The sequence below is a fragment of the Peromyscus californicus genome, unplaced genomic scaffold, assembly GCF_007827085.1.
Source record: "Peromyscus californicus insignis strain IS unplaced genomic scaffold, ASM782708v3 Scaffold_9__1_contigs__length_137607984, whole genome shotgun sequence".
Lineage (NCBI taxonomy): Eukaryota > Metazoa > Chordata > Mammalia > Rodentia > Cricetidae > Peromyscus > Peromyscus californicus.
The window spans coordinates 81,610,676-81,630,243 of NW_026294617.1; the positions used below are offsets into that span (position 1 = coordinate 81,610,676).

Below are 19,568 nucleotides of genomic sequence, written 5' to 3' on the forward strand. Positions count from 1 at the left end.
CAGTGGTCACATCCGCAGTGGCCTTGAATCCTGAATGATGCGGGACCACGGGGTTGGAACCTTCCCGGACTCAGGCAGGTCCCTGCGTGTGGAGGGGGCGGCCGAGAGGCGCCAGACTTGCCAGCTGCCGCGGGATGCCACGTGAGGGGCGGGGACCCTGCGGGGAAGTGATTAAAAGCACAGTCGAGCCGCAGGGGGCCGCTGCGGGGAGGGTCTTCTTGGGGCCGCCTTGCCCCGCCCCAGTCCGGTCGTGGCTGGGGTTCGAGCCACTGCTCCGCAGGCCTGAGTGTACGGGGCATGAGCGGGGTTTGGGGGGCCGGAGGGCCTCGGTGCCAGGCGGCGCTCGCGGTCCTGGCCTCTCTGTGCCGGGCCCGGCCGCCCCCTCTCGGGCTGGACGTGGAGACTTGTCGGAGCTTCGAGCTGCAGCCCCCGGAGCAGAGTCCGAGCGCGGCCGACTCAGGTACCGGGAGACCCAGAGCCCCCTCCATTCCTGGATTTTCACCCCGGTGGCCTCCCTTCCCCCAAGGCACCGGTCCAAGAGCCCCAGAAACCTCAAAAGTCTAGCTTAGGGTCCCAGCCTGGGCCAGTCCCCTGGCTCACCGCCTGCAGGAAGAAATTCGAAGGGGATCCGGGAGGAGAACCCCTTCTCCCCTCGGGTCACTAATGGGAGAGCTCCGAGATGCGGCACTCCTGGGACCTCAGTTTCCCTGGTGTCTCTAGGCTCACCCCAGGGGCGATCGGCCGGGGCCGTGGAGTGGGAGACATCCTGGCTGCTGAGGAAAGACTGAGTTCCCTGGGGATTCCAGGGTCCAGGGCCCCTCAGTGACTGGGTGAAGGCGGGTCGAGCCCCTGGGCTTGGGAAAAACTTGCGTCTGCAGCTGGCACGCGGTCTTTGTGTCCAGGTCTCTCAGCAGCCAGTGGCTGTCTGCGTCTCGCCGGGGGTGGGGTGGGGTGGGGGCGGGGAGGGTGTCGTGGCGTACCCCCCCCCCCCGGCACCCCTATAACTCGCTCCCTCGGTCTCTCTCTGACTCACTCGGACTCCGGGCGGGTGCGCAACTGAGCCGGTGCCTCTCGCCGACTTTGCCAGGCGGGAACCTCCTGCCCGGGCGGTGCGGACCCTGCGCCGGACGTAGCCCCGGCGGCCGCCCGAGCCAAGTCGAGCTTACCGGAGCCGGTGAGTCCAGAGCCCGAGCCCGAGCCCCGCGGGGAGGGTCCCGCGTGCAGCCGCGACGTCTCGCGGGAGTCGCGACAACAGGGGTGGCGTGTCGCGCCCTGGCGGCGGGAGCCGCGCGAGTGTCCGCGGCGTGGCAGCCGACCGGCCCGGGTATGTACCTGCTGCACCGGTCTTTGCCGCCAAGCTCGCCCGCTGCAGCGGGATCCTTTGTCCCACAATTAGGAGGGTCCAGGACAGAGCGAGTATGGGTCGTGTCCCCTCGGATGGAAGGGCCCGGGGCAGCGCGAGGCCCGGAGTGAATGCGGCGTGGGGGTGGGGAGATCCTGCAGAGACCGAGGCGCTGGAGTTCCTCGGGGCTCCGCAGACTCACTGAACCTTGTCCCCAACCGAGACCCGGACTCGGACCCTAGTGGCTCTGGGCCTAGGCTTAAGTGAGAGTCGCTCCATGGTTCCATATGGCTGGCGCGGGAAAGAGAGGGAGGGGAATGCTAGAGGCAAGAACACGGTCCCCACTGGTCTCCCCAGGGACAAGTGGCCAGGGACCAGAGGATAGGTTCTGGGAGCAGGTGCAGGTCGGGTAAGCTCCCCAGTGACCTCAGACTCCAGAACCCTGTTTCCATTTGAGGTTAAAGGTCAAAGATAGAGGTAGATTCTGGGTTAGGAATTGAGTCTTTGAGGGAGGGAATAGAGAGGCCGGGGAAGGCTGTGTGTATCCTCCAGGAGGCTGTATCCAGCCTTGTGTGAGTGGAGCCCACCTCACATCTGGATGAGTCATTAGGAACGCTGCTCTCTCTCTCTCTCTCTCTCTCTCTCTCTCTCTCTCTCTCTCTCTCTCTCTCTCTCTCTCTCTCTCTCTCCTTCTCTGGCACTATTTTATCAATGAATTGATGACCACGGCAGAAGAGACCAAGACTAGACTTAAGAACTTTGGCGAGTAGAACAGTGATTTAAGTTGCTCCTCCTCTTCGGTATTCTCAGGACAGATTAGTCATTAGAGACCGTTTCTCTGGTGTCATCTCCTTCTGCACACCCCCAACTCCATATACTCCCAAGACAGAAATTTTCTCAAGTCAGTCACTTCCTACCTCCCCCCTTTCCATTAGCTGCCTCCCATCTTTCCCTCAGATGCTCCATCTGCAGTGGGGTCTTCCCTCTGGGTTTGATACCTCAGAGTATGGAGGGACAGAACACATCCACAGAGTTCTGCGTTTCTACCTGTCCACCGCAAAAATGCTGGGGGCAGGGTAGCCTGTTGTGTGGACGTGTTGAGGGAGACACTGGTATCCCGACTCCCGAAAGATTCCTTTAATCTCAATGGCCAAGCTGAGGTGAGTGAAGCCTGGGCGAGAGGCAGGGTACCAGCTCAATCAGTACCCTGCCCTAAGGTGAATTTGAGTTGTGCAAACTGCCCTGGCCCTGGGGAGCCTTAACTTGGTTACTGTGTCTGTCACAAGCCCCCAAATCCTGGGGCCAAGATAGGACAAGAGATGCAGGTAGTCAGGGGGCTGGATCACATCACTAGCTCTGCTGGCTCCTGGACCTTGGGGATTTAGGTGAGCACTGGGTTGGTGGAGATGTGGTATTCAGGCCAGGGTGCAGACCTTCCACCTCCCAGCCTGCTCCTTGCACCCCAGAGACTCCATCTAGGATCCGATCCTCCAACCAAAGCAACGCTGGATCTTTTCATCTGCAGTTTTATGGGAAAAAAAAAGTGCAAGTGAGCAGAGTATGCTCGGCTCCCTTTTCCATCCTATCTTTTTTTTCTTGCCTTCTGCCAACTCCAAAGTCTCTAGCTCCCAGGATTCCCAGTAATACCCTGAGCTTCAACAGTTGAGACTCAGAGTCCACTACCATTTGCACAGACCTTCCTATAGGCCAGGGTCTGGGTAAGGAATTGCATCAGAAATCTCCATGAGTTAGACCCTGACTTGGAAAGATCTATACTGAAACTTTTCGCTTTCCCACTTTCTCTAAAAACCCTGAGAATAAAAGGTCTGCTTTCTTTCTTAATTTACTCCTTATATGCCCCATGCACTCAAATAGTCACCAACAGGCTTTCCTTCAGTCATTTTACCTGTTGAGGTGAATGAACTTTATATATCGTCCAAGTTGCAGAGGGCAAAGTGTGCAACAGAAATCTGACTGTTCTGGAATATTCAGGAACCTGAAATCTGACCCAAGCTGCCTGGTGCTGCAGGCTGGCAGCCAGGAGCGGTTGTTCCCAGCCTACCTATGGCCCTAGATGGATGTAATGTTTGTTAGCTTTACTAATGACTCTAGAGATGTTCTGTGATCCAACCACCTGGTTTTGAAGTTGGCTTTTGCAGCCTAGAGAATGTTTTTTCCCCCTGTGTGTGCTGGCAAATGAAATGCAATGCACATTTCTCTAAAACAGAGTCTCATTTCTTCATCTGAAGAATCAGACACTCCCTGGCTCCTTCTAGACGAAAGGAAGGAATATATTTTACATTTGTGGAAGCCACGCACCACCCTAAACAACTGGCGGGGTGGTTTTCCAATACTAGTATATTTCATTCCTTAACTTATTTTTCCTCTCTTGATGTTTTGAGACAGGATCCAGCTATGTAGCCCAGGTTGGCCTGGAACTTGTGACAATAATCCTGTGTCAGTCTCCTGATACAGCACCACCACACCTAGAATGCACTCTGAGTGTCTTAAAGTCTAACATCTAACAGTTGTGGCGCCCTTGCATTCTAGATGTCTCTGGGAGTTCTGTTCTCCCTCTGGCTGTGGCGGGGCCAAGTGGAGTTGGTTGTTCTAGCCTGCTTCATTCCTTCAAGCTCTGTGCAGAAGCTAGCTGTGTTTTCTCTTCTTACTGCACAAACATTTCTTTGTCTTCTTGGCCCACTGAGCTGGGGGGCGGGGCTGTAAATGATGAGGACTGACTTCGGGCCTGGGGGTTGGGCCATGCTTCTTTAGGGTTGTCTTGAGTTGGGTTGAACATGGTAAGATGACCGGATTGAGCTCACCCTCACCCCCACAGCTTGGACTTAGGAGGAGGAACCTCTAATACTGAGCCTCTTAGGAAGTCTGGTCAGAGCTGCGGCAGCTGGGCAGCCAGTCCAGACACTGCAGGTTTAAATGACACCTTATCCCTCAACTCTTTCTCTCTCTGGGGCACGGAACTCCTTCCCCACGACATCCCACGCAGCTCTTGCCTCTCACTAGTGCAGCTATAAACTGGGGCAGAGAAAAGAAGGGAGAGAATGGCTGACTGTTCCTCCCCTCCACCACACCAACTTTTAATTCCCCATTCAGGGGTACCATGGGTAGAAAGGTACAGTGACCATCTGCAATAATAAAGTAATAATAATAATAATAATAATAATAATAATAATAATAAGCCGAATTAGTACCGAAGATTTTTCACCATTAACGTTCTACATTAGTCTCCAATTTGTCTCTGAATCCTCAAACGATGGTGGAAGCAGGCGCCCAGTCATAAAGCTTGGTGCGGCCATAATTAGCCCGGCATTGTCTCTCCTCATCACAGTTTTTTCAGGAGCATTAATTCCTTCTCTGTTTGGACTCTGCTAATTATCCCCATCGGTGGCTTGCCCGGCTCTCTAAAGAAGAAAAGGAAGCAATGGCCCTCTGCTCCCCCTCCCCCTGACTCTGAATTTAATTACACCCACTTCTCCTAATAAATTTACAAGCCACAGCAGGGCTTATTATTAATGGACCGTGTCTGTTAGCCTCAGTAAGGACCAGCTACTGTTTTCTCAATACACACACACACACACACACACACACACACACACACACACACACACCACAGCACACACACAGCACTCACCACATACACACACCACACACACACAGAGCACACACACACACACACACACACACACACACACACACACACACACACACAGACACTCATGGGTATTCCTCAGGGATATCACTGGATGGGGCTTTTCAGAAGCCACTAGCTATTTGGTAGTTCATGGGTAACTTGAGGACATGCACTTCTCAGAGAAGAAGGAAAATCAGAGTGGAGGCTAGTTCCAACCCAAGACTGCAGGTATCTGTCCAGGTTTAAAAGATCAGGCCAAAGAGGAGAGAACACTCTCACCTTCTCCAGATTCCAGGTAAGAGATGCTTCCCTGACTTTGCTGTGCAGCTTTGAGTCTGCAGTGCTAACGCCCCCCCTCCAGTCTCCAGAGATGCCTGGTTCAAGAGCCGGGACCCGGGTGTCCGAAAGCCCTGCATTCAAATCCCTGCTCTTCTGCCCCACACACTGCATCCCTTGAGCCAGTGACTTGGTTATCATCTCTATACTTGGTTTATCTGTGAGAAGTGAATATGAATTCTTCAGGAGGCTGTAAAGATTAAATGAGATGATATGAAAGGCACAATGCTTGCTGCATAGAAATGAACAGCAAATACGATCATTAATATTAATATGAATGGTTCTGCCTGGAGTCTCTTCCCTCCCTGGACTAAATGCTGTTCCTTCCATGTTATTGGACCTCTGTATCTCTTCTTCTCTGAGCTGTGGTTTACCTGTGATCTCCACAAAGATGTGAAGAAAAGCACAGCTGGGCATCTGTATTTCTGAGGGGCCAGCAACAACTCCAGGCCCTGGGCCAGGCTTCTCTGGTACTGGAGTGAGCTGGGAACCTGTCCTTTCTTTGCTATTTCTCTCTCCAGTTTGTCTTTTCAACTACAATCTGTTAGCAAGAATGCCCGTGATGGTTACAAAATGGATTTCCCTGACATGGGAACACATTAGAAAAAATGGCAACAATAGCAAGCAATAAGAGCTGCTGATGAATCCTAACACTATGGATGGAGGGAAGAGGAGGGGGCACCTGGTCCGTCTTTAGAGAATGAAGTGTCACAGGGAAGACAAGCAGGCCCTGGGATGCTAATGAATAACTTAGCATCCCTGGATGAGGAATGAGGCCATGAGCCATCATCCTACCAGATAACCAGAGTGTCTCACTTAGGGTGACCAAGCAGGCCCTACCCTAGTGACCTTCAAGGGGATCTTAATTTCCCAGGAGGGAAGAGGGAACTGAGGCCACTTTGCCCTCTGACCTAGGGTCTCTGTTCTCTGCTCTAGAGGCCTAGCTGTACATAGCAAACAATTATACTTAACCAAAAAAGAAAACCAAGTCTTGGGGAATAATAGCAGCTTGTGTTTGGGGAACACTCTCTTCATACTAGGGCTGTGCTTATTTGATTTTCATAATGATCCAGTGAGGTAGGAAGAACCATTAGAAAGCCACGTGGATGACATGCACTTTTCAGTCATCTACACTGGTTGCCCCCCCCCCCCCGCCCCCCACCTCCCAAGGTACCTGCCACATTTCTGTGTACCTTGTGAAGTCCAGGTCCCCAGTTAGGATTAAAGCCACATGCCTTTGTTCCAGACAATGTCCTTGGGATTATGTCTCCAAAGCACAAATAGATCTACCCATCTTTTTCTCTCCCAGAGGTGGCTAGATGGTCTGAAAGCAGGTGCCATAGCTTGGATTGGTAGCGTCTACCCAAAGGCCCATGTGCAGCAAGCTTGTTTCCCGAAGTCGGCCTGTTGGGAGGGGTGGAACCTTCCAGCAATGAGGCCTACTGTTGTAGCAGACCCCCAGTCCCTTCGCCCTTCTCTTCCTCTCTCTTGCTTCTTGGTCTTGGTGGAAGAGGTTTTGTTTCACCACACCTGTCCACTATGATGGGCCACCGTGGGCCAAACAATGGGACTGACAGATCATAGACTACAGCCTCCAGAACGGTGAGCCAAAACGAACCTTTGCTCTTCAGAAGTTGTTATCTCAGGCATTTGTTAGAATGACAGAGAGCTGACTCACACACTGGGGATGAAGGTTGGCTGAGTTCAAGACCACCCAAGTTATTTTAAGTCCTCTACAATTACCACCTCCTCTTGTCTTCTTCTTCCTCCTCCTCCTCCTCCTCCTCCTCCTCCTCCTCCTCCTCCTCTTCTTCTTCTTCTTCTCTCTCTCTCTCTCTCTCTCTCTCTCTCTCGTCAGATTTTTTCCTTTGGGCTGCTAGTTCACAAATAACAACACAGAGACATTATTAATTATGAAAGTTTAGCCTTAGCTCAAGCTTGTTTTTAACTAGCTCTCACAACTTAAATCAACCCATTTCTATTAATCTACGTTCTGTCACGTACCACTCATCCTATTTCCTCTGTGTCTCCTCGAGTCTCTCTCATGGGGCTAGACTCTTCCTCCTATTTCCTTTCCCTGCCAGGAAATCCAGCCTGTACCTCCTGCCTAGCTATTGGCCATTCAGCTTTTTATTACCCCAATCGTAGCAGTGATTTTTTGTTTGTTTGTGTTTTTGTTTTTTTAAGACAGGGTTTCCCTGTGTAGTTCTGGCTGTTCTAGAACTCACTCTGCAGGCCAGGCTGGCCTCGAACTCACAGAGATCCGCCTGGCTCTGCCTCCCGAGTGCTGGGATTAAAGGCGTGCGCCACCACCGCCCGGCCTGCTCTTGCTTTCTTACTCACCACCTTATGCCTCCCGTATGGATGAACTCTTTCAGTGTCCAGAGCCTAGTTCTCCTGGCATTGTCTGCCTGTGAGATGTCAATGCCCAGGCTCTTCTAGTCCTGGGAGAAGATTCTCCAGGCATGGGGTGGCCCTCCTGTTCTTTCATAACCAGTTTTGAGTGCTAGGGACTGATTCCCAATCATCCGTACCCTCTGTCTTCTCTAAGCATGGAGCCAAGGGAGCAGCAGCTGGAGGTCACATGGAGAAGCAACTGCAATAGCAACTACACAAAGCAAGGAGGGGGAAGAATCCCCTGGTCCCTCCCCCACCTTCTTTCATTTATGAATTCAGGTTTTTTTGTTTTTTTTTTTGTAAAGCTGAACATTTAAATGCACTCTGTGCTCTCTGGATTCCCCCCTCACCTCCTCCCTTCTCATTAAAATTCTAATTATTACCAGAGCAAGTAAAATGTATGATCAAAGGAAAGCACGGCCCTAGAAATACCTTTTGTTTTCAAGTGGCTCACTGCAGAAAATGGGCCCAGAATAACTGTAACAAAGAGTGCACATGGGAAGGGTCCAGAGATGTCCAGACACTTACAATAAGGATATACATATCTACAGTAGCTTTCCAGATGCACCCAGAAGGGTAAGGGCTTGGAAAGACAGCCTCCAAGCTATTTAGATCATAAACGTACAACAGGAAAAAATCTGAGTAAGTGCTTCCAACATATGTGTATCTGTCTCCAAGTTATATACATACTCTACCAAAGTACTATTGCTGAGCCCTGTGGACAAGGCTGGAGACTAGACCCACCTCACTGACTGTGTGACCTGGGCAATCTGTTAATTCTCTGGATGTTACTGGATGCAAAGGGAGATCAATAATTTCACCTATTTTCATTAGAGAGGACCACATGATTGGATATATAAAAACCATTTTAATATTGGACATAATGATATTGAATAAATTGACTAAATTCAATAATAAAATACTTATTACTATCAACCCATATATGACTTTTTGACTACTTATATGACATAATAAATATTACAATATCTTGGAAATTTTCTCTCTTGGGATACATGCATGCCTCATTGGAGACCTGGTAGCCTCTAGAGCAATAGTTCTCAACCTTCCTAATGCCATGACCCTTTAATACAGTTCCTCACATTGTGGTGACCCCCAATCATACAATTATTTTTATTGCTACTTCATAACTGCAATTTTGCTACTGCTATGAATCGTAGTGTAAATATCTGTGTTTTCTGATAGTCTTAGGCGACCCTGAGAAAGGGTCATTTGACCCTAAAGGGGTCATGATTCACTGGTTGAGAACTGCTGTTCTAGAGGACAGGCTAGTGCTAGTTCCTAGCCAGAGAAGGGCTCTGGAGTCCCTGTGCTGGGCTGAGTGGGGCAGAGGTGGTGGGGAGAGCCTTGCAGACAATCTTCTCTTCACCTCTTTTCATGGAGGCACCTGGCTGCTGGGGCAGGGACTAGACAGGGAGCTGGAAGGCAGTTGGCTCCTCGAGAGCATGGCTAAAGTTCTTACTTCCTCAGGATGTAGGGTAGCTTTCTTTTAGGACTGGATACAGTAAAAGTACCTGGAGGGACCTAGGCATTTTGCCAAGCCTAGCTCAGAATCTGGCAATCTGGCATAGCTAAACTTAAATAGGAAAGACTTGTAACTCATTCATGTATGCCTGCTCATAAGCTGGTTCATGAATGAAAACACACTATACCTGGAACCAGTAGGAGTCTAGAGTTTAATCTGGGACAAACATATCATAGAAATGGAAAGAATAGGATAGTGGACACTGGGCCTGGCCCAAGTTCTATGTCTGACTAACCTGTGGCCTCTTGTAAGCCACTCCTCTGGGCCACTGCTGCCATCTTTAAATAGACAGCCTCGCCTTGGTACTTGTTGACTAATTGTGCACGGTAAGATTAGTAAGGAGTTTGCAGCCGGTCCAGAGGCTCCAACCTCCAGGTCTGCAGGGACCAGTCAAGTGAAAGACAGCAGAGGGTTGAGCTGATGGGACTCATCCGTGTAGAGGAAGTCACCAATCTGCCATGGCCAGTTAGCAAGTCATTGGCCATCTTCCAGAAAAATGTCAAACATCTGGGGTAGTGACAGTTATGGAATTTCATAGCTTCTCACACAATATTAGCCAAACCAAACTCCTAGACTGGCTCATCCACAAGTGATCATGTGACAGCCCTGCCAGGCATACCTCTGGCTCAGAGCCTTCTGACTTCTGCCTTGGGCCCAAAGATTCATCTTCACATCTAGGGAGAGGAAATGGGGTAGGAGCCTGCATACCAACTCTGCACATGAGGAGGCATTCTTTACAGCTGTCTTGAGATGATGGGCACCCCTGGGTCTGGACAGGAGCAGGTTAAGGCTTTCAGTGCCTGCTTCCAACCCAGCCACACGGATCACAAATACTCGGTTTACAATAAAACTTACAAAGAACCACAGAATGGAAGAAGACAGTGACAGGAGTCATTTATATTTTGTAATTAGCTTTGACCTATATAGACCCTAGTAATCAGGTTCCAACTTACTACAAGTACCTGGTTAGCCTACAACAGGAAGAAAACTCTAGGGAAACAGAGGCTAACACACCTGCTCTTAGGGAAATGGGACTGGACTCCTCTCCCTGAGAGAGAGCTGGGTGTTTATTGAATTCCTGCTTTGTTTCCGGATCAAACAAGACTAGAACCTGGACAAAGAAGGGAGCGTGAGTAAGCCAACATCTGCCCCTACCTCACAGACTGTGTGTGGGCTGTGTGCAAAAATCACCATAGGGGGCTGGAGAGAAAGTCCGATGAAAGATGACTTGCATAACAAGGGCAAGGCTCTGGGTTTCATCCCCAGGACCCAAATAAAAAGAGTAGAAAAGAAAAACAAGACACTTAGAAGTCTGGCCACAGTAACTGCTGTAATAGAAATTCAAACAGCGTACAAATATGAACGCTTCAGGAATTTGCACATTTGCTTAGATTCCCATTTAAATCACTGTCCCCTCCCTGGGCACAAGCCAGGAGCAGTAGGGCACGCAGCCAGTGCTCCCCAAGCTGGTAAAAGGTGGGGGCAGGGCGATGCTGAAGCAGTCAGACTCTGGTGAACACCAGACTGCAGATAGTTGACGAACGGGCCATCAGTGGTCAACCCCAAACCAACTCCTCTTCCCGTGACTTGGCAGCTTGGCTCATGACCATTCTTCTCTCTTCTTCCGTCTTTGTCCCTTCTGTGTGCGCCTTCTTCCAACGCCTCACCTGCTTATCCCCACCTCTGTCTGTCTCTGTCCTTCCCTGCCTGCCTCACGCCGAGGGCAGGCACCTCTGTCAGCCTCCTCGCCGTGGTAGTTATTGTGTGTGGCGTGGCCCTGGTGGCAGTTTTTCTCTTTCTCTTTTGGAAGCTGTGCTGGATGCCCAGGAGGAGCAAGGAGGCTTCCAGCCCCTCTTCTGCTAACCCTGCTTCAGAGACTCTCCCAAGTCCCAGCTCCAGACGCAACATGGCGGATAAGCTGAAGGACCCCAGTGCTCTGGGCTTCCTGGAGGCGGCTGTGAAGATCAGCCACACTTCCCCAGATATCCCAGCCGAGGTGCAGATGTCAGTCAAAGAGCACATCATGCGTCACACGAGGCTGCAGCGACAGACCACAGAACCAGCATCATCCACCAGGTGAAGGGTGCACCTCTCCCCTTCTAACCCCCACATGCCCATGCTTTCTGATAGAGTGCATCAGAGAGATTCCAGCCTCCGAGAACCAGGGTCCAAAAGTAATAGCATGTGTCTTTGGAGGACCAGATCAGATGGTGTGATCCACGGTGGCAATCAAGAGGGGAGGTGGCGTCAGGATAGGTGTGACGGAAGGGGAACCTTCATGGTGAGATGCTGTGCATGTGGTAAGCACATGGCTGCGAATGTGAGAACACAGAAGACCAGACTAGAAGCTAGGGTGAGAGTTTTGAGGCAAGGAAAAACTTCAGACAGGGGGAAGAGTCCATGCAAAGGCCCAGAGACATAAAAGTTCATGGTGCATTAAGGGTTAGGTCAATGAAGCCTCGCAGCTACAGTCTATCATATGTTGGAGGTAAAGCAAGAGAGTCCAGGCTTTTTAAGACCCAGGATTTCTTTAAAACCCGTTTGAGTTCCCCACATGGCAGCAGTTGCATAACCTGGCACCATCTAGTTCAAAAGCCTACCAGCAACAAACCTGAGGGCTGCCCGCTTACTCTAACTAACTCCAGAAACACCTCTAAAAAAAGATGTGCATAGGCGCTGTGTTTACTCAAAATCTGAGAATCTTGTAAATTCCTGGATCTCTGCAATGTTCCTCCAGGCTCAGAGACACCAATCTAAGGGAAAGAGATACGGTCTTCAGAAGACAGGCATGAAGATGCAGTCTGCCATACGGCCTTGGGCATAGAGCTCATTTTAAGCCTCACTTTTCGAAACTGTAAACTAGGGTAAATGACTCTGCTAAGGTTGTTGTGAGGAACCAATGAAAGAATCTATGTGATATCGCTGAGAGCTAACCCATGTTGCTAATCACACATTTGGCCCCCTTCCAAGCACTTTGTATGCATCTATTTTTACCCTCACACAATTCTATGCAGTTGTTACTTTTATTATCTTTATTTTTATAGTGCAGAGAATTTACTAACCTGTCTAAAGTAGCAGGACCCAAATTAACCTATGTGGCCTAACTCTAAAGCCTGTTCCTTTAACTACTTGACTGTCTGCTGGATGCTAATTTCTAATAAGTAATCATGATGGTGGCAGCAGTGGTGATGGTGGTGGTGATGATGATGGTGGTGATGATGATGATAATGATGAAGATGTAGGCAGTAGGAAGGATAGTCCTCCTCTTACAGAGGTTCATGCTCTGATGGAGAAAATAGTCATGCCTACCAGGAAAGAAACCTAGAAAGCAGATGTCAGAAGAGCAAGAACAATGATTAAAACAATGGCTAACATTTATTGAGCTTGCTGTACAGTGGGCACCATTCCAACTACTTTACATATATTAAGACACACGATGCTTCCAACCACTCAGTGCGCAAAGTGTATGAATAGGAAAAGTGGGGTCAATGAGAGGGAAGGAAGGGGGCCCCACCAGGGGGAGGATGAGGCACCAGGGGTGGGTCTGTCTTTATCCCACTCCTCCCCAAGCCCTGACACACATTTGTGTGTGTGTGTGTGGTGTGGTGTGTGTGTGTGTGTGTGCCTCCTGTCCTCTACCAGACACACGTCCTTCAAGCGTCACCTGCCACGGCAGATGCACGTCTCCAGTGTAGACTACGGTAACGAGCTCCCGCCAGCGGCCGAGCAGCCCACCAGCATTGGCCGCATCAAGCCTGAGCTCTACAAGCAGAAGTCAGTGGATGGGGATGATGCCAAGTCTGAGGCCGCCAAGAGCTGTGGGAAGATCAACTTCAGCCTCCGCTATGACTACGAGAGCGAGACCCTGATTGTGCGCATCCTGAAGGCCTTTGACCTCCCGGCCAAGGACTTTTGTGGAAGCTCTGACCCTTACGTCAAGATCTACCTCCTGCCCGACCGCAAGTGCAAGATGCAGACCCGGGTGCACCGCAAGACCCTGAACCCCACCTTTGACGAGAACTTCCACTTCCCCGTGCCCTATGAGGGCCTGGCTGACCGCAAGCTGCATCTCAGTGTCTTTGACTTTGACCGCTTCTCCCGCCATGACATGATCGGGGAGGTCATCCTGGACAATCTCTTTGAGGCCTCTGACCTGTCCCGGGAGACCTCCATTTGGAAGGACATCCAGTACGCCACGAGTGTGAGTACAGCCCTGTTCCCTTGGCTGCCTTGCAGTGGCAGTTCTGAGTTGGGTGGGAGACATGTCCCCAGATCTCTGTCCCGCTAAAGAGACATAGGAAACGATGGGGACTTCCTAGTGGCCCAGCTCATTCTGGGGAAGCCCTTGAACTCTGCCTAGATGGGGTAAGGAAGGAAGAGAATTTGTGTCTTTTGATTTTGGTTGTGTGGTGTGGGTGTTTCCCCCCATTTGCTAAGCCTTAAGTCTGTTATCTATAAAATCATGTTATGCAGTCTTTTAGATTGAAGGTAAGTCCATACTGAACTAGTCAGTAGGGTCTAGTAATTATTGATTTGTTTTAGAAGTTTGGAATCAGTGATCAAACCAGGCTGTGCCAATCAGTATGAACCAGGTCATGCATGCTGAAGTAACAAACAATCCTGGGCTTAAGACAACTCAATTTTATTTCTTATTTGTGTTATATGTGCTTCACAGCTTGCCTGTGGGTTCTACTGGGCCTTGTCACCAAGGGAGCCAAGTCAACAGAGCCCTATGTCAATATATGCTCCCACGGTTAGACATCAGGATGAAGAGGCTATGGCAAAGCGGGCAGTATGCCTTAATGCTTCCAGGCAAAAGTGACATGCATCACTTCCACTCATGTTTCATTAGCCAAAGCAAGACATGTAGCGATTCTCAATGTCAAGGAGGCAAGGGCAAAGCAACCCTACTTTGTCAAGAAGGAAGGCTGCCGCTGCTTAGGAACAGCACATAGCACAGTCCCTCATCTTAGGCACGGTCCTCTCGCTAGTCTGGGAAATGCAGGAAGCTAGCCTAAGACAATGGCTGAGTTCACACACAAGGCCTGACTCCTGGCCTGTCCACAATCACCTGAAAGTGGCCAGGGAAGGTTTCAAAGAGTCAAGGTTTAATTTCATTCATTCATTCATTCATTCATTCATTCATTCATTCATTTTTAGATTCAGAAATCCAATTGTAAATCTAATTGTGTATAAGCATGTGTCTGTTTGAAGGAAGGTTTGTGCATGTTCAGGCAATGCCTACAGAGCCTTGAAGAGGGGCATCAGATCCCATGGAGCTGGAGTTAAAAGTAGTTGTGAGCTGCCCAGTGTGGGTGCTAGGAACCAGTCTCAGGTCCTCCGCAAGAGCAGTGCACACTCAACCACTGAGCTACTGCCCCCTCAAGCTGGGTTTTTCAGAGAAGTGGAGGATGCGCTCGGTACTGGACCTAGTGAGACCTACCCAAAGCCTCTGTTAACACTGACAGCATGAGATGATGGCGTTGTTTAAGGCATCCTGCAGATGGAGCTAGGCTGTACCCCTCTGCACCCAGCTGTGTGGATGAAAGTCGGCAGAGGCATTTAGCCAAACTCTAATTGACTTTAGTGTAAGCTGCTGAAGTGTCTCCCTGGATGTTTCTTGAATTGTACCTTAGCAGAGGTGACTATATATACATACACACACACACACACACACACACACATACATATATACATACATACACAAAAATACACACACACACATACACACACACACACACACACACACACACACACACACGCACACACAAACCCTACCTTTGAACAGTCCATATTTAACATCATTATGTGGAATCTGGCGTGAGCAGGCAGCTTGGCTAGCAGACAAACTGTGTCTGGGGTGGGGGACAGCAAAACAGCAGCAGCACCCTGAGGGGGCCCAGGAGCTCTGCAGCAGAAATCACTCTGAAGTTTACATCTGGTGCATCTCTTCCCTGTGTTCTCCTACAGCAGGGCTTCATTATGGTGGCTACAGCGGCTCAATTCTCACAGTGAGGCTGTGGCCCAGGGAGGGGAGCGCTGCTGGGCAGGGGCTCTGGTCCACTCTGTCTCCCTAGGAGCCTCCTCTGTCCCTGAACAGAGTTCAACCTTCCTGTCTTGGATGAAGAGCCAGCCTTGTCATGGAACAGGCTGTCTATGTGCAAGCACATCCCTCACCTGTATGTAACTTTCCACTTCCTGGAATGTAGCTGTCCCCACCCTGGTCCCATTGCCACCTCCCCTGCTCGGGTTCAGAAGAAGGCAGGTCCTCCCTAGTCAGTGTGAGTAGAGGCTTCCTCCGTCTCCTTATCCTAAGAGGACTCTGAGGGGCCCGGCTGGGGTAAAAGGTAACCTTTGTGACTCACGGGAACTTCAAATCTAACCAAAGAGACAGGTGGTTTATACTCAGCAGCTGCAGGCCAGACAATACTGTTTCCTGATCACAATCTCCAAAGCCATGGGAGAGAAAGACCGTGGGGAAGATCTCCAAATGAGAGGGCTTGAACCCGATGGGGAAGGATGGACACAAATAACCCACCAGGCCCCAAACAGTGGGGTATTCTAGATGAGGAGTAGAGGGAGGCCAGCCCAGGCATTTCCAGGTCTGCAGAGCTGGGTACCAGACCTGGACTTGCCTGCAGTCTCTCTGAGCTGGGCTCCCTCTTCAGGTGAGGAACATGGGGACCCTGCAAGCCCAACGCCTCACCAGTTAGCATGGGCCTGGAGAACTGGCTCAAACCGCACAGACAAGAACTCGAGGAAGGGGAGGAGGGCTTCCACAGACAGGCTGGTGGTTCTTACCTCTGTCGTGATGTTGGCTGTGAAATTTAATTATTTGGGGACCAGGGAGACCCAAGTCACAGTCACAGGGAATGACCGAGCACTCAGAGTGTATGAAATCCAGTAGCCCGCGCAGGGGTGGTGGTGGGGAGAGGCAGATGAATGCAGCCAACAGCCAGGTCTCGTTTCCTCCCTGTGCTTGATTTGGTCCTCAGAGCTGAGCTTGGAATGACAGTTTTCCTGCTCCAGCCCAGTTGGTCCCTCAATACGCCCGACAGTCCCGCCTGGGTTTGCAGGGCTCTGTCTTACTTTTGTGATAAAATACTGACCGAAAGCACCTTGGGAGAGAGGGGTTTATTTCAGCGTACAGCTTACAGTCCATGGTCAAGGGAAGCCAAGGCAGGAACCTGGAGACAGGAACTGAAGCAGAGGCCATGGAGGAGTGCTGTTTCCTGGCTTGCTTTTCATGGTTTGTTCAGTTTGTACAACCCTGGGCCACTTGCCCAGTGGTGGTACCACCCACAGTGGGCTGGACCCTTCCGCCTCCACCAGTAGTCAAGAAAATGCCCCACAGATACACCTACAGGCCAGTCCGGTGGAGACACTTCCTTAATTGAGGTTTCCTCTTCCAGCATTTAGTTTGTGTCAGGTTGACAAGAGCTAACCCTCACAGACTGGTACATAGATCTGTCGTCCACCTCTCTGCCAGACCAGTCCACCTTCCAACACCTCCATGTGATCTTCTGGTGCCATAGCAGCTGCCCCTCCCATGTATTTCTGTGTCCCCAGGGTACATCTCCTATCGTATTCTGTGTTGGAAAGTCTCCCAATGGAGGATTCAGGAACAGCTGTGTCTACAGTTGACTTTCTACTGGTGTTGAACTGGGTTAACCTGGGAAGGTTTCCTAGAGAACTTCCAGTCATCTTTTTGCAGTAGGCACAACCAAACTTGGGAAGGGATGTTCTGTGTGCTCACTCAGAGTTCAAGGACACAGCTTGTTCTGGTGAGGGGAAGAGACTAACTAGCCAGACAGTCTAGACTGGAACAGAAAGCCAGTGACTCACAGCTTGAGTGGGAAGAGAGGTATCATGAGTGGAGGATTAGAAGGATGCTCTGTGACCATGCTCTGGCATGGATGCTATCCCAGCCGATCCTCAAGCTCATCGGGAATCACATTCAGCCCTAGCAGGTGGAACCAGGCTAGTCCACTGGCCCAGTGCTCAAGTTGGTTTGAAGTAGCAAAGCCTATTGAGTGTCTACAGAGCTTGAGGCTAGTGAGAGGGAGGTTAACATCTGGATAGTCTAGCTATGTTGATTGCAAACTCAAGTCCCAGGGGACCCTGGCCTCTAGCTGTACACAGCACTGGCCTGTGGGAGGGTGAGAAGCAGGCAGACGGGATATTCTGGGGCAGTTGGAGCCCTCAAGTCTTCCAGTGATTTCCAAGCTTAGCCTTGGGAAAGAAAGCAAGTGTGTTCATGACATCCGTTCCAGCCAGGGACACTGCTGCAGCCCTCACTCCTATCGACACAAGAAAGCCCCTGCCAGTCTCCCAGGCGATCTTAGGGGCTTGCCTCTGTCTCTCCAACCAGAGGTCCCATTGACTAAACTCATTCAACTCTTCCCCCATCCCTCTCCTAGCCGTCTCATTATTTCTATATAAAGCTGTGGATTTATCATTGTAATAGAGTCACTGTCACTGGGTTTGCTAGCATCTCTGTAGTCTCATAGTTATTGTTACAGTGGCCTCAGAGCCCAGTGCATGCCACTGTCTCTGTCAGTCACTGTCCCTGCTGTAACTGGAGCCATAAATATGTTGCGTTTGGTGGTGCCGACTGACTCGGACATCTCCCTGCTTTCCTGGGTCTCTACCAGATGTGTGTGTGTGTGTGTATGTGTGTGTGTGTGTGTGTGTGTGTGTGTGTGAGAGAGAGAGAGAGAGAGAGAGAGAGAGAGAGAGAGAGAGAGAGAGAGAGAGAGAGAGAGAATGTGTGTGTTTGGATTGTTTGGGGGGCTGATGTGTTTGGATTGTTTGGGGGGCTGATGATAATTCCGGGGAGCCTGCACTCGGTGTGTGGGGTGAAAAGGATGCCTTCGGCAGTGGAAGAGCCTCCAGCACAGTAAGGACTGGGGCCGTGCAGAAGAGCTTCCTCCCTCCTGGTGCCAGACAAACTTGTGCTCCGTTCTATCTAGCTTCTGCACTTACATGCTCTGAGCCCTTGAGCATATCTAGACCGTGACTCAGTTTCACCATCAACAGACTGGGGGCAATTTGTCTTTTCTGTTCTGTAATGGTAGTGTAATTCCTGAGCTACCTAGGGCAGCACTGGCCTAGAGCTAACTGCTTTCATGGAAATAGAGCTGTGTATAACTGTATGGTCTCCACAGAAGAAGCCTAGAACCTGGGGTAATCGTACACTGGCACGTGCCAGACATTCCTCCTCCTCCTATAATTTTCCCTATCAGTCCTCTTTCGGAGCCTCTGGAGAATAGCCTCAGGTCCTCACCACAGCACCAGACTTTTCTTCCTCCTTCTCCCAAGAGGCGCAGGCTTTCACAGCTGTCCCTCAGCTCCCTCCCACTTACCTCCTTGAAGATCCCCCACTCCTGGGGAAAAGCAGTTTATACTCCCTGAGCTCCTGAGATGCCAAGAGCATGTTCTTTCTCACGCTCATCCTCACCATAACCCAATGATTGTCCTCTCCATGTGAATACAGAAATGAAGGTTCAGTGTAAAGTGACCCAGCTAAGTTCATCCAGAGACAAAATTGTAAACCAAGATTTGAATCTAGCTCTTCAATGTGTCTAGATCATTCCTCAGGGCAAAAACTGGACCCTGAAATTGTGGGGCTCATCGAGATATTTGGCTGTTTGGTTTGGTTGTTTCCCTGTGGCCTGGTTAGATAGCTCCATTTGTCTTAACATCAGATTGTTTGAGGGGCAGTTTGTGGGCATTTGCGCTCTTTTTACCTTTTCTCCGGTATCCTTCCCACAGACACTGGCTTTGATAATCATTCCTCTCTCACTTAAACACTTACTGAGTGCTAACTGTATAACAGTCAGCAGCTTCCCTGAGTGCTTGTTGGCTGCTATGGGAGAAATGGCAAAGAAAGAACCTCACCTCAGAGTGCCCAGGTGCAAAGGAAGAGGAGCGCATGCCTGGTGTGATCACACACACGCGTACTCAGAACACGCACTTGGCCAGAGACTAATTTAGAGTCCTTGACCACACAGCTATGCAAGCTGTGTCCTCCTGCAGACCGTAGAAAGAAGGGGAACAGTCACCCGAGAATGGTCTAGAAAACTTCCTAGGAAAGGAAGTTCGGGGTCACTCTGATGGCTGTGAAGATGTTGGTAGGAAGATGGATATAGAGTCTAGAGTTCTGGAGTGAGGCCATACTTGAAGAAATAACTGGGAGACAGCAGGTACAAGGAACTAAAGTCTTGAGGCTGCTTGAGATCCCAGTATGGATAGGTCTAGATAGAGAAGAGGACCCAAGGATGGGCCCTGGGGCGATGATG

General features: G+C 50.4%; 1 protein-coding gene across 10 annotated transcripts in view; it reads left to right on the forward strand.

Moving 5' to 3' along the window:
* Positions 1 to 166: 166 nt before the first annotated feature.
* The window catches only part of Syt6 (synaptotagmin 6), a 59,825-nt gene continuing 40,423 nt past the window's right edge, over positions 167 to 19,568 (forward strand). For 4 of the 10 annotated variants that reach the window (XR_008216694.1, XR_008216695.1, XM_052731898.1 and 1 more), the window contains exons 1-4: positions 167 to 460; positions 1,088 to 1,174; positions 10,995 to 11,343; positions 12,910 to 13,468. Coding sequence is in view for 7 of the 10 variants with exons in the window: in XM_052731898.1 (XP_052587858.1) it covers positions 298 to 460; positions 1,088 to 1,174; positions 10,995 to 11,343; positions 12,910 to 13,468 (1,158 nt within the window). In the remaining 3 variants the exon portion in view is untranslated. The other 6 variants (XR_008216696.1, XM_052731901.1, XM_052731902.1 and 3 more) reach the window with 5 other exon arrangements.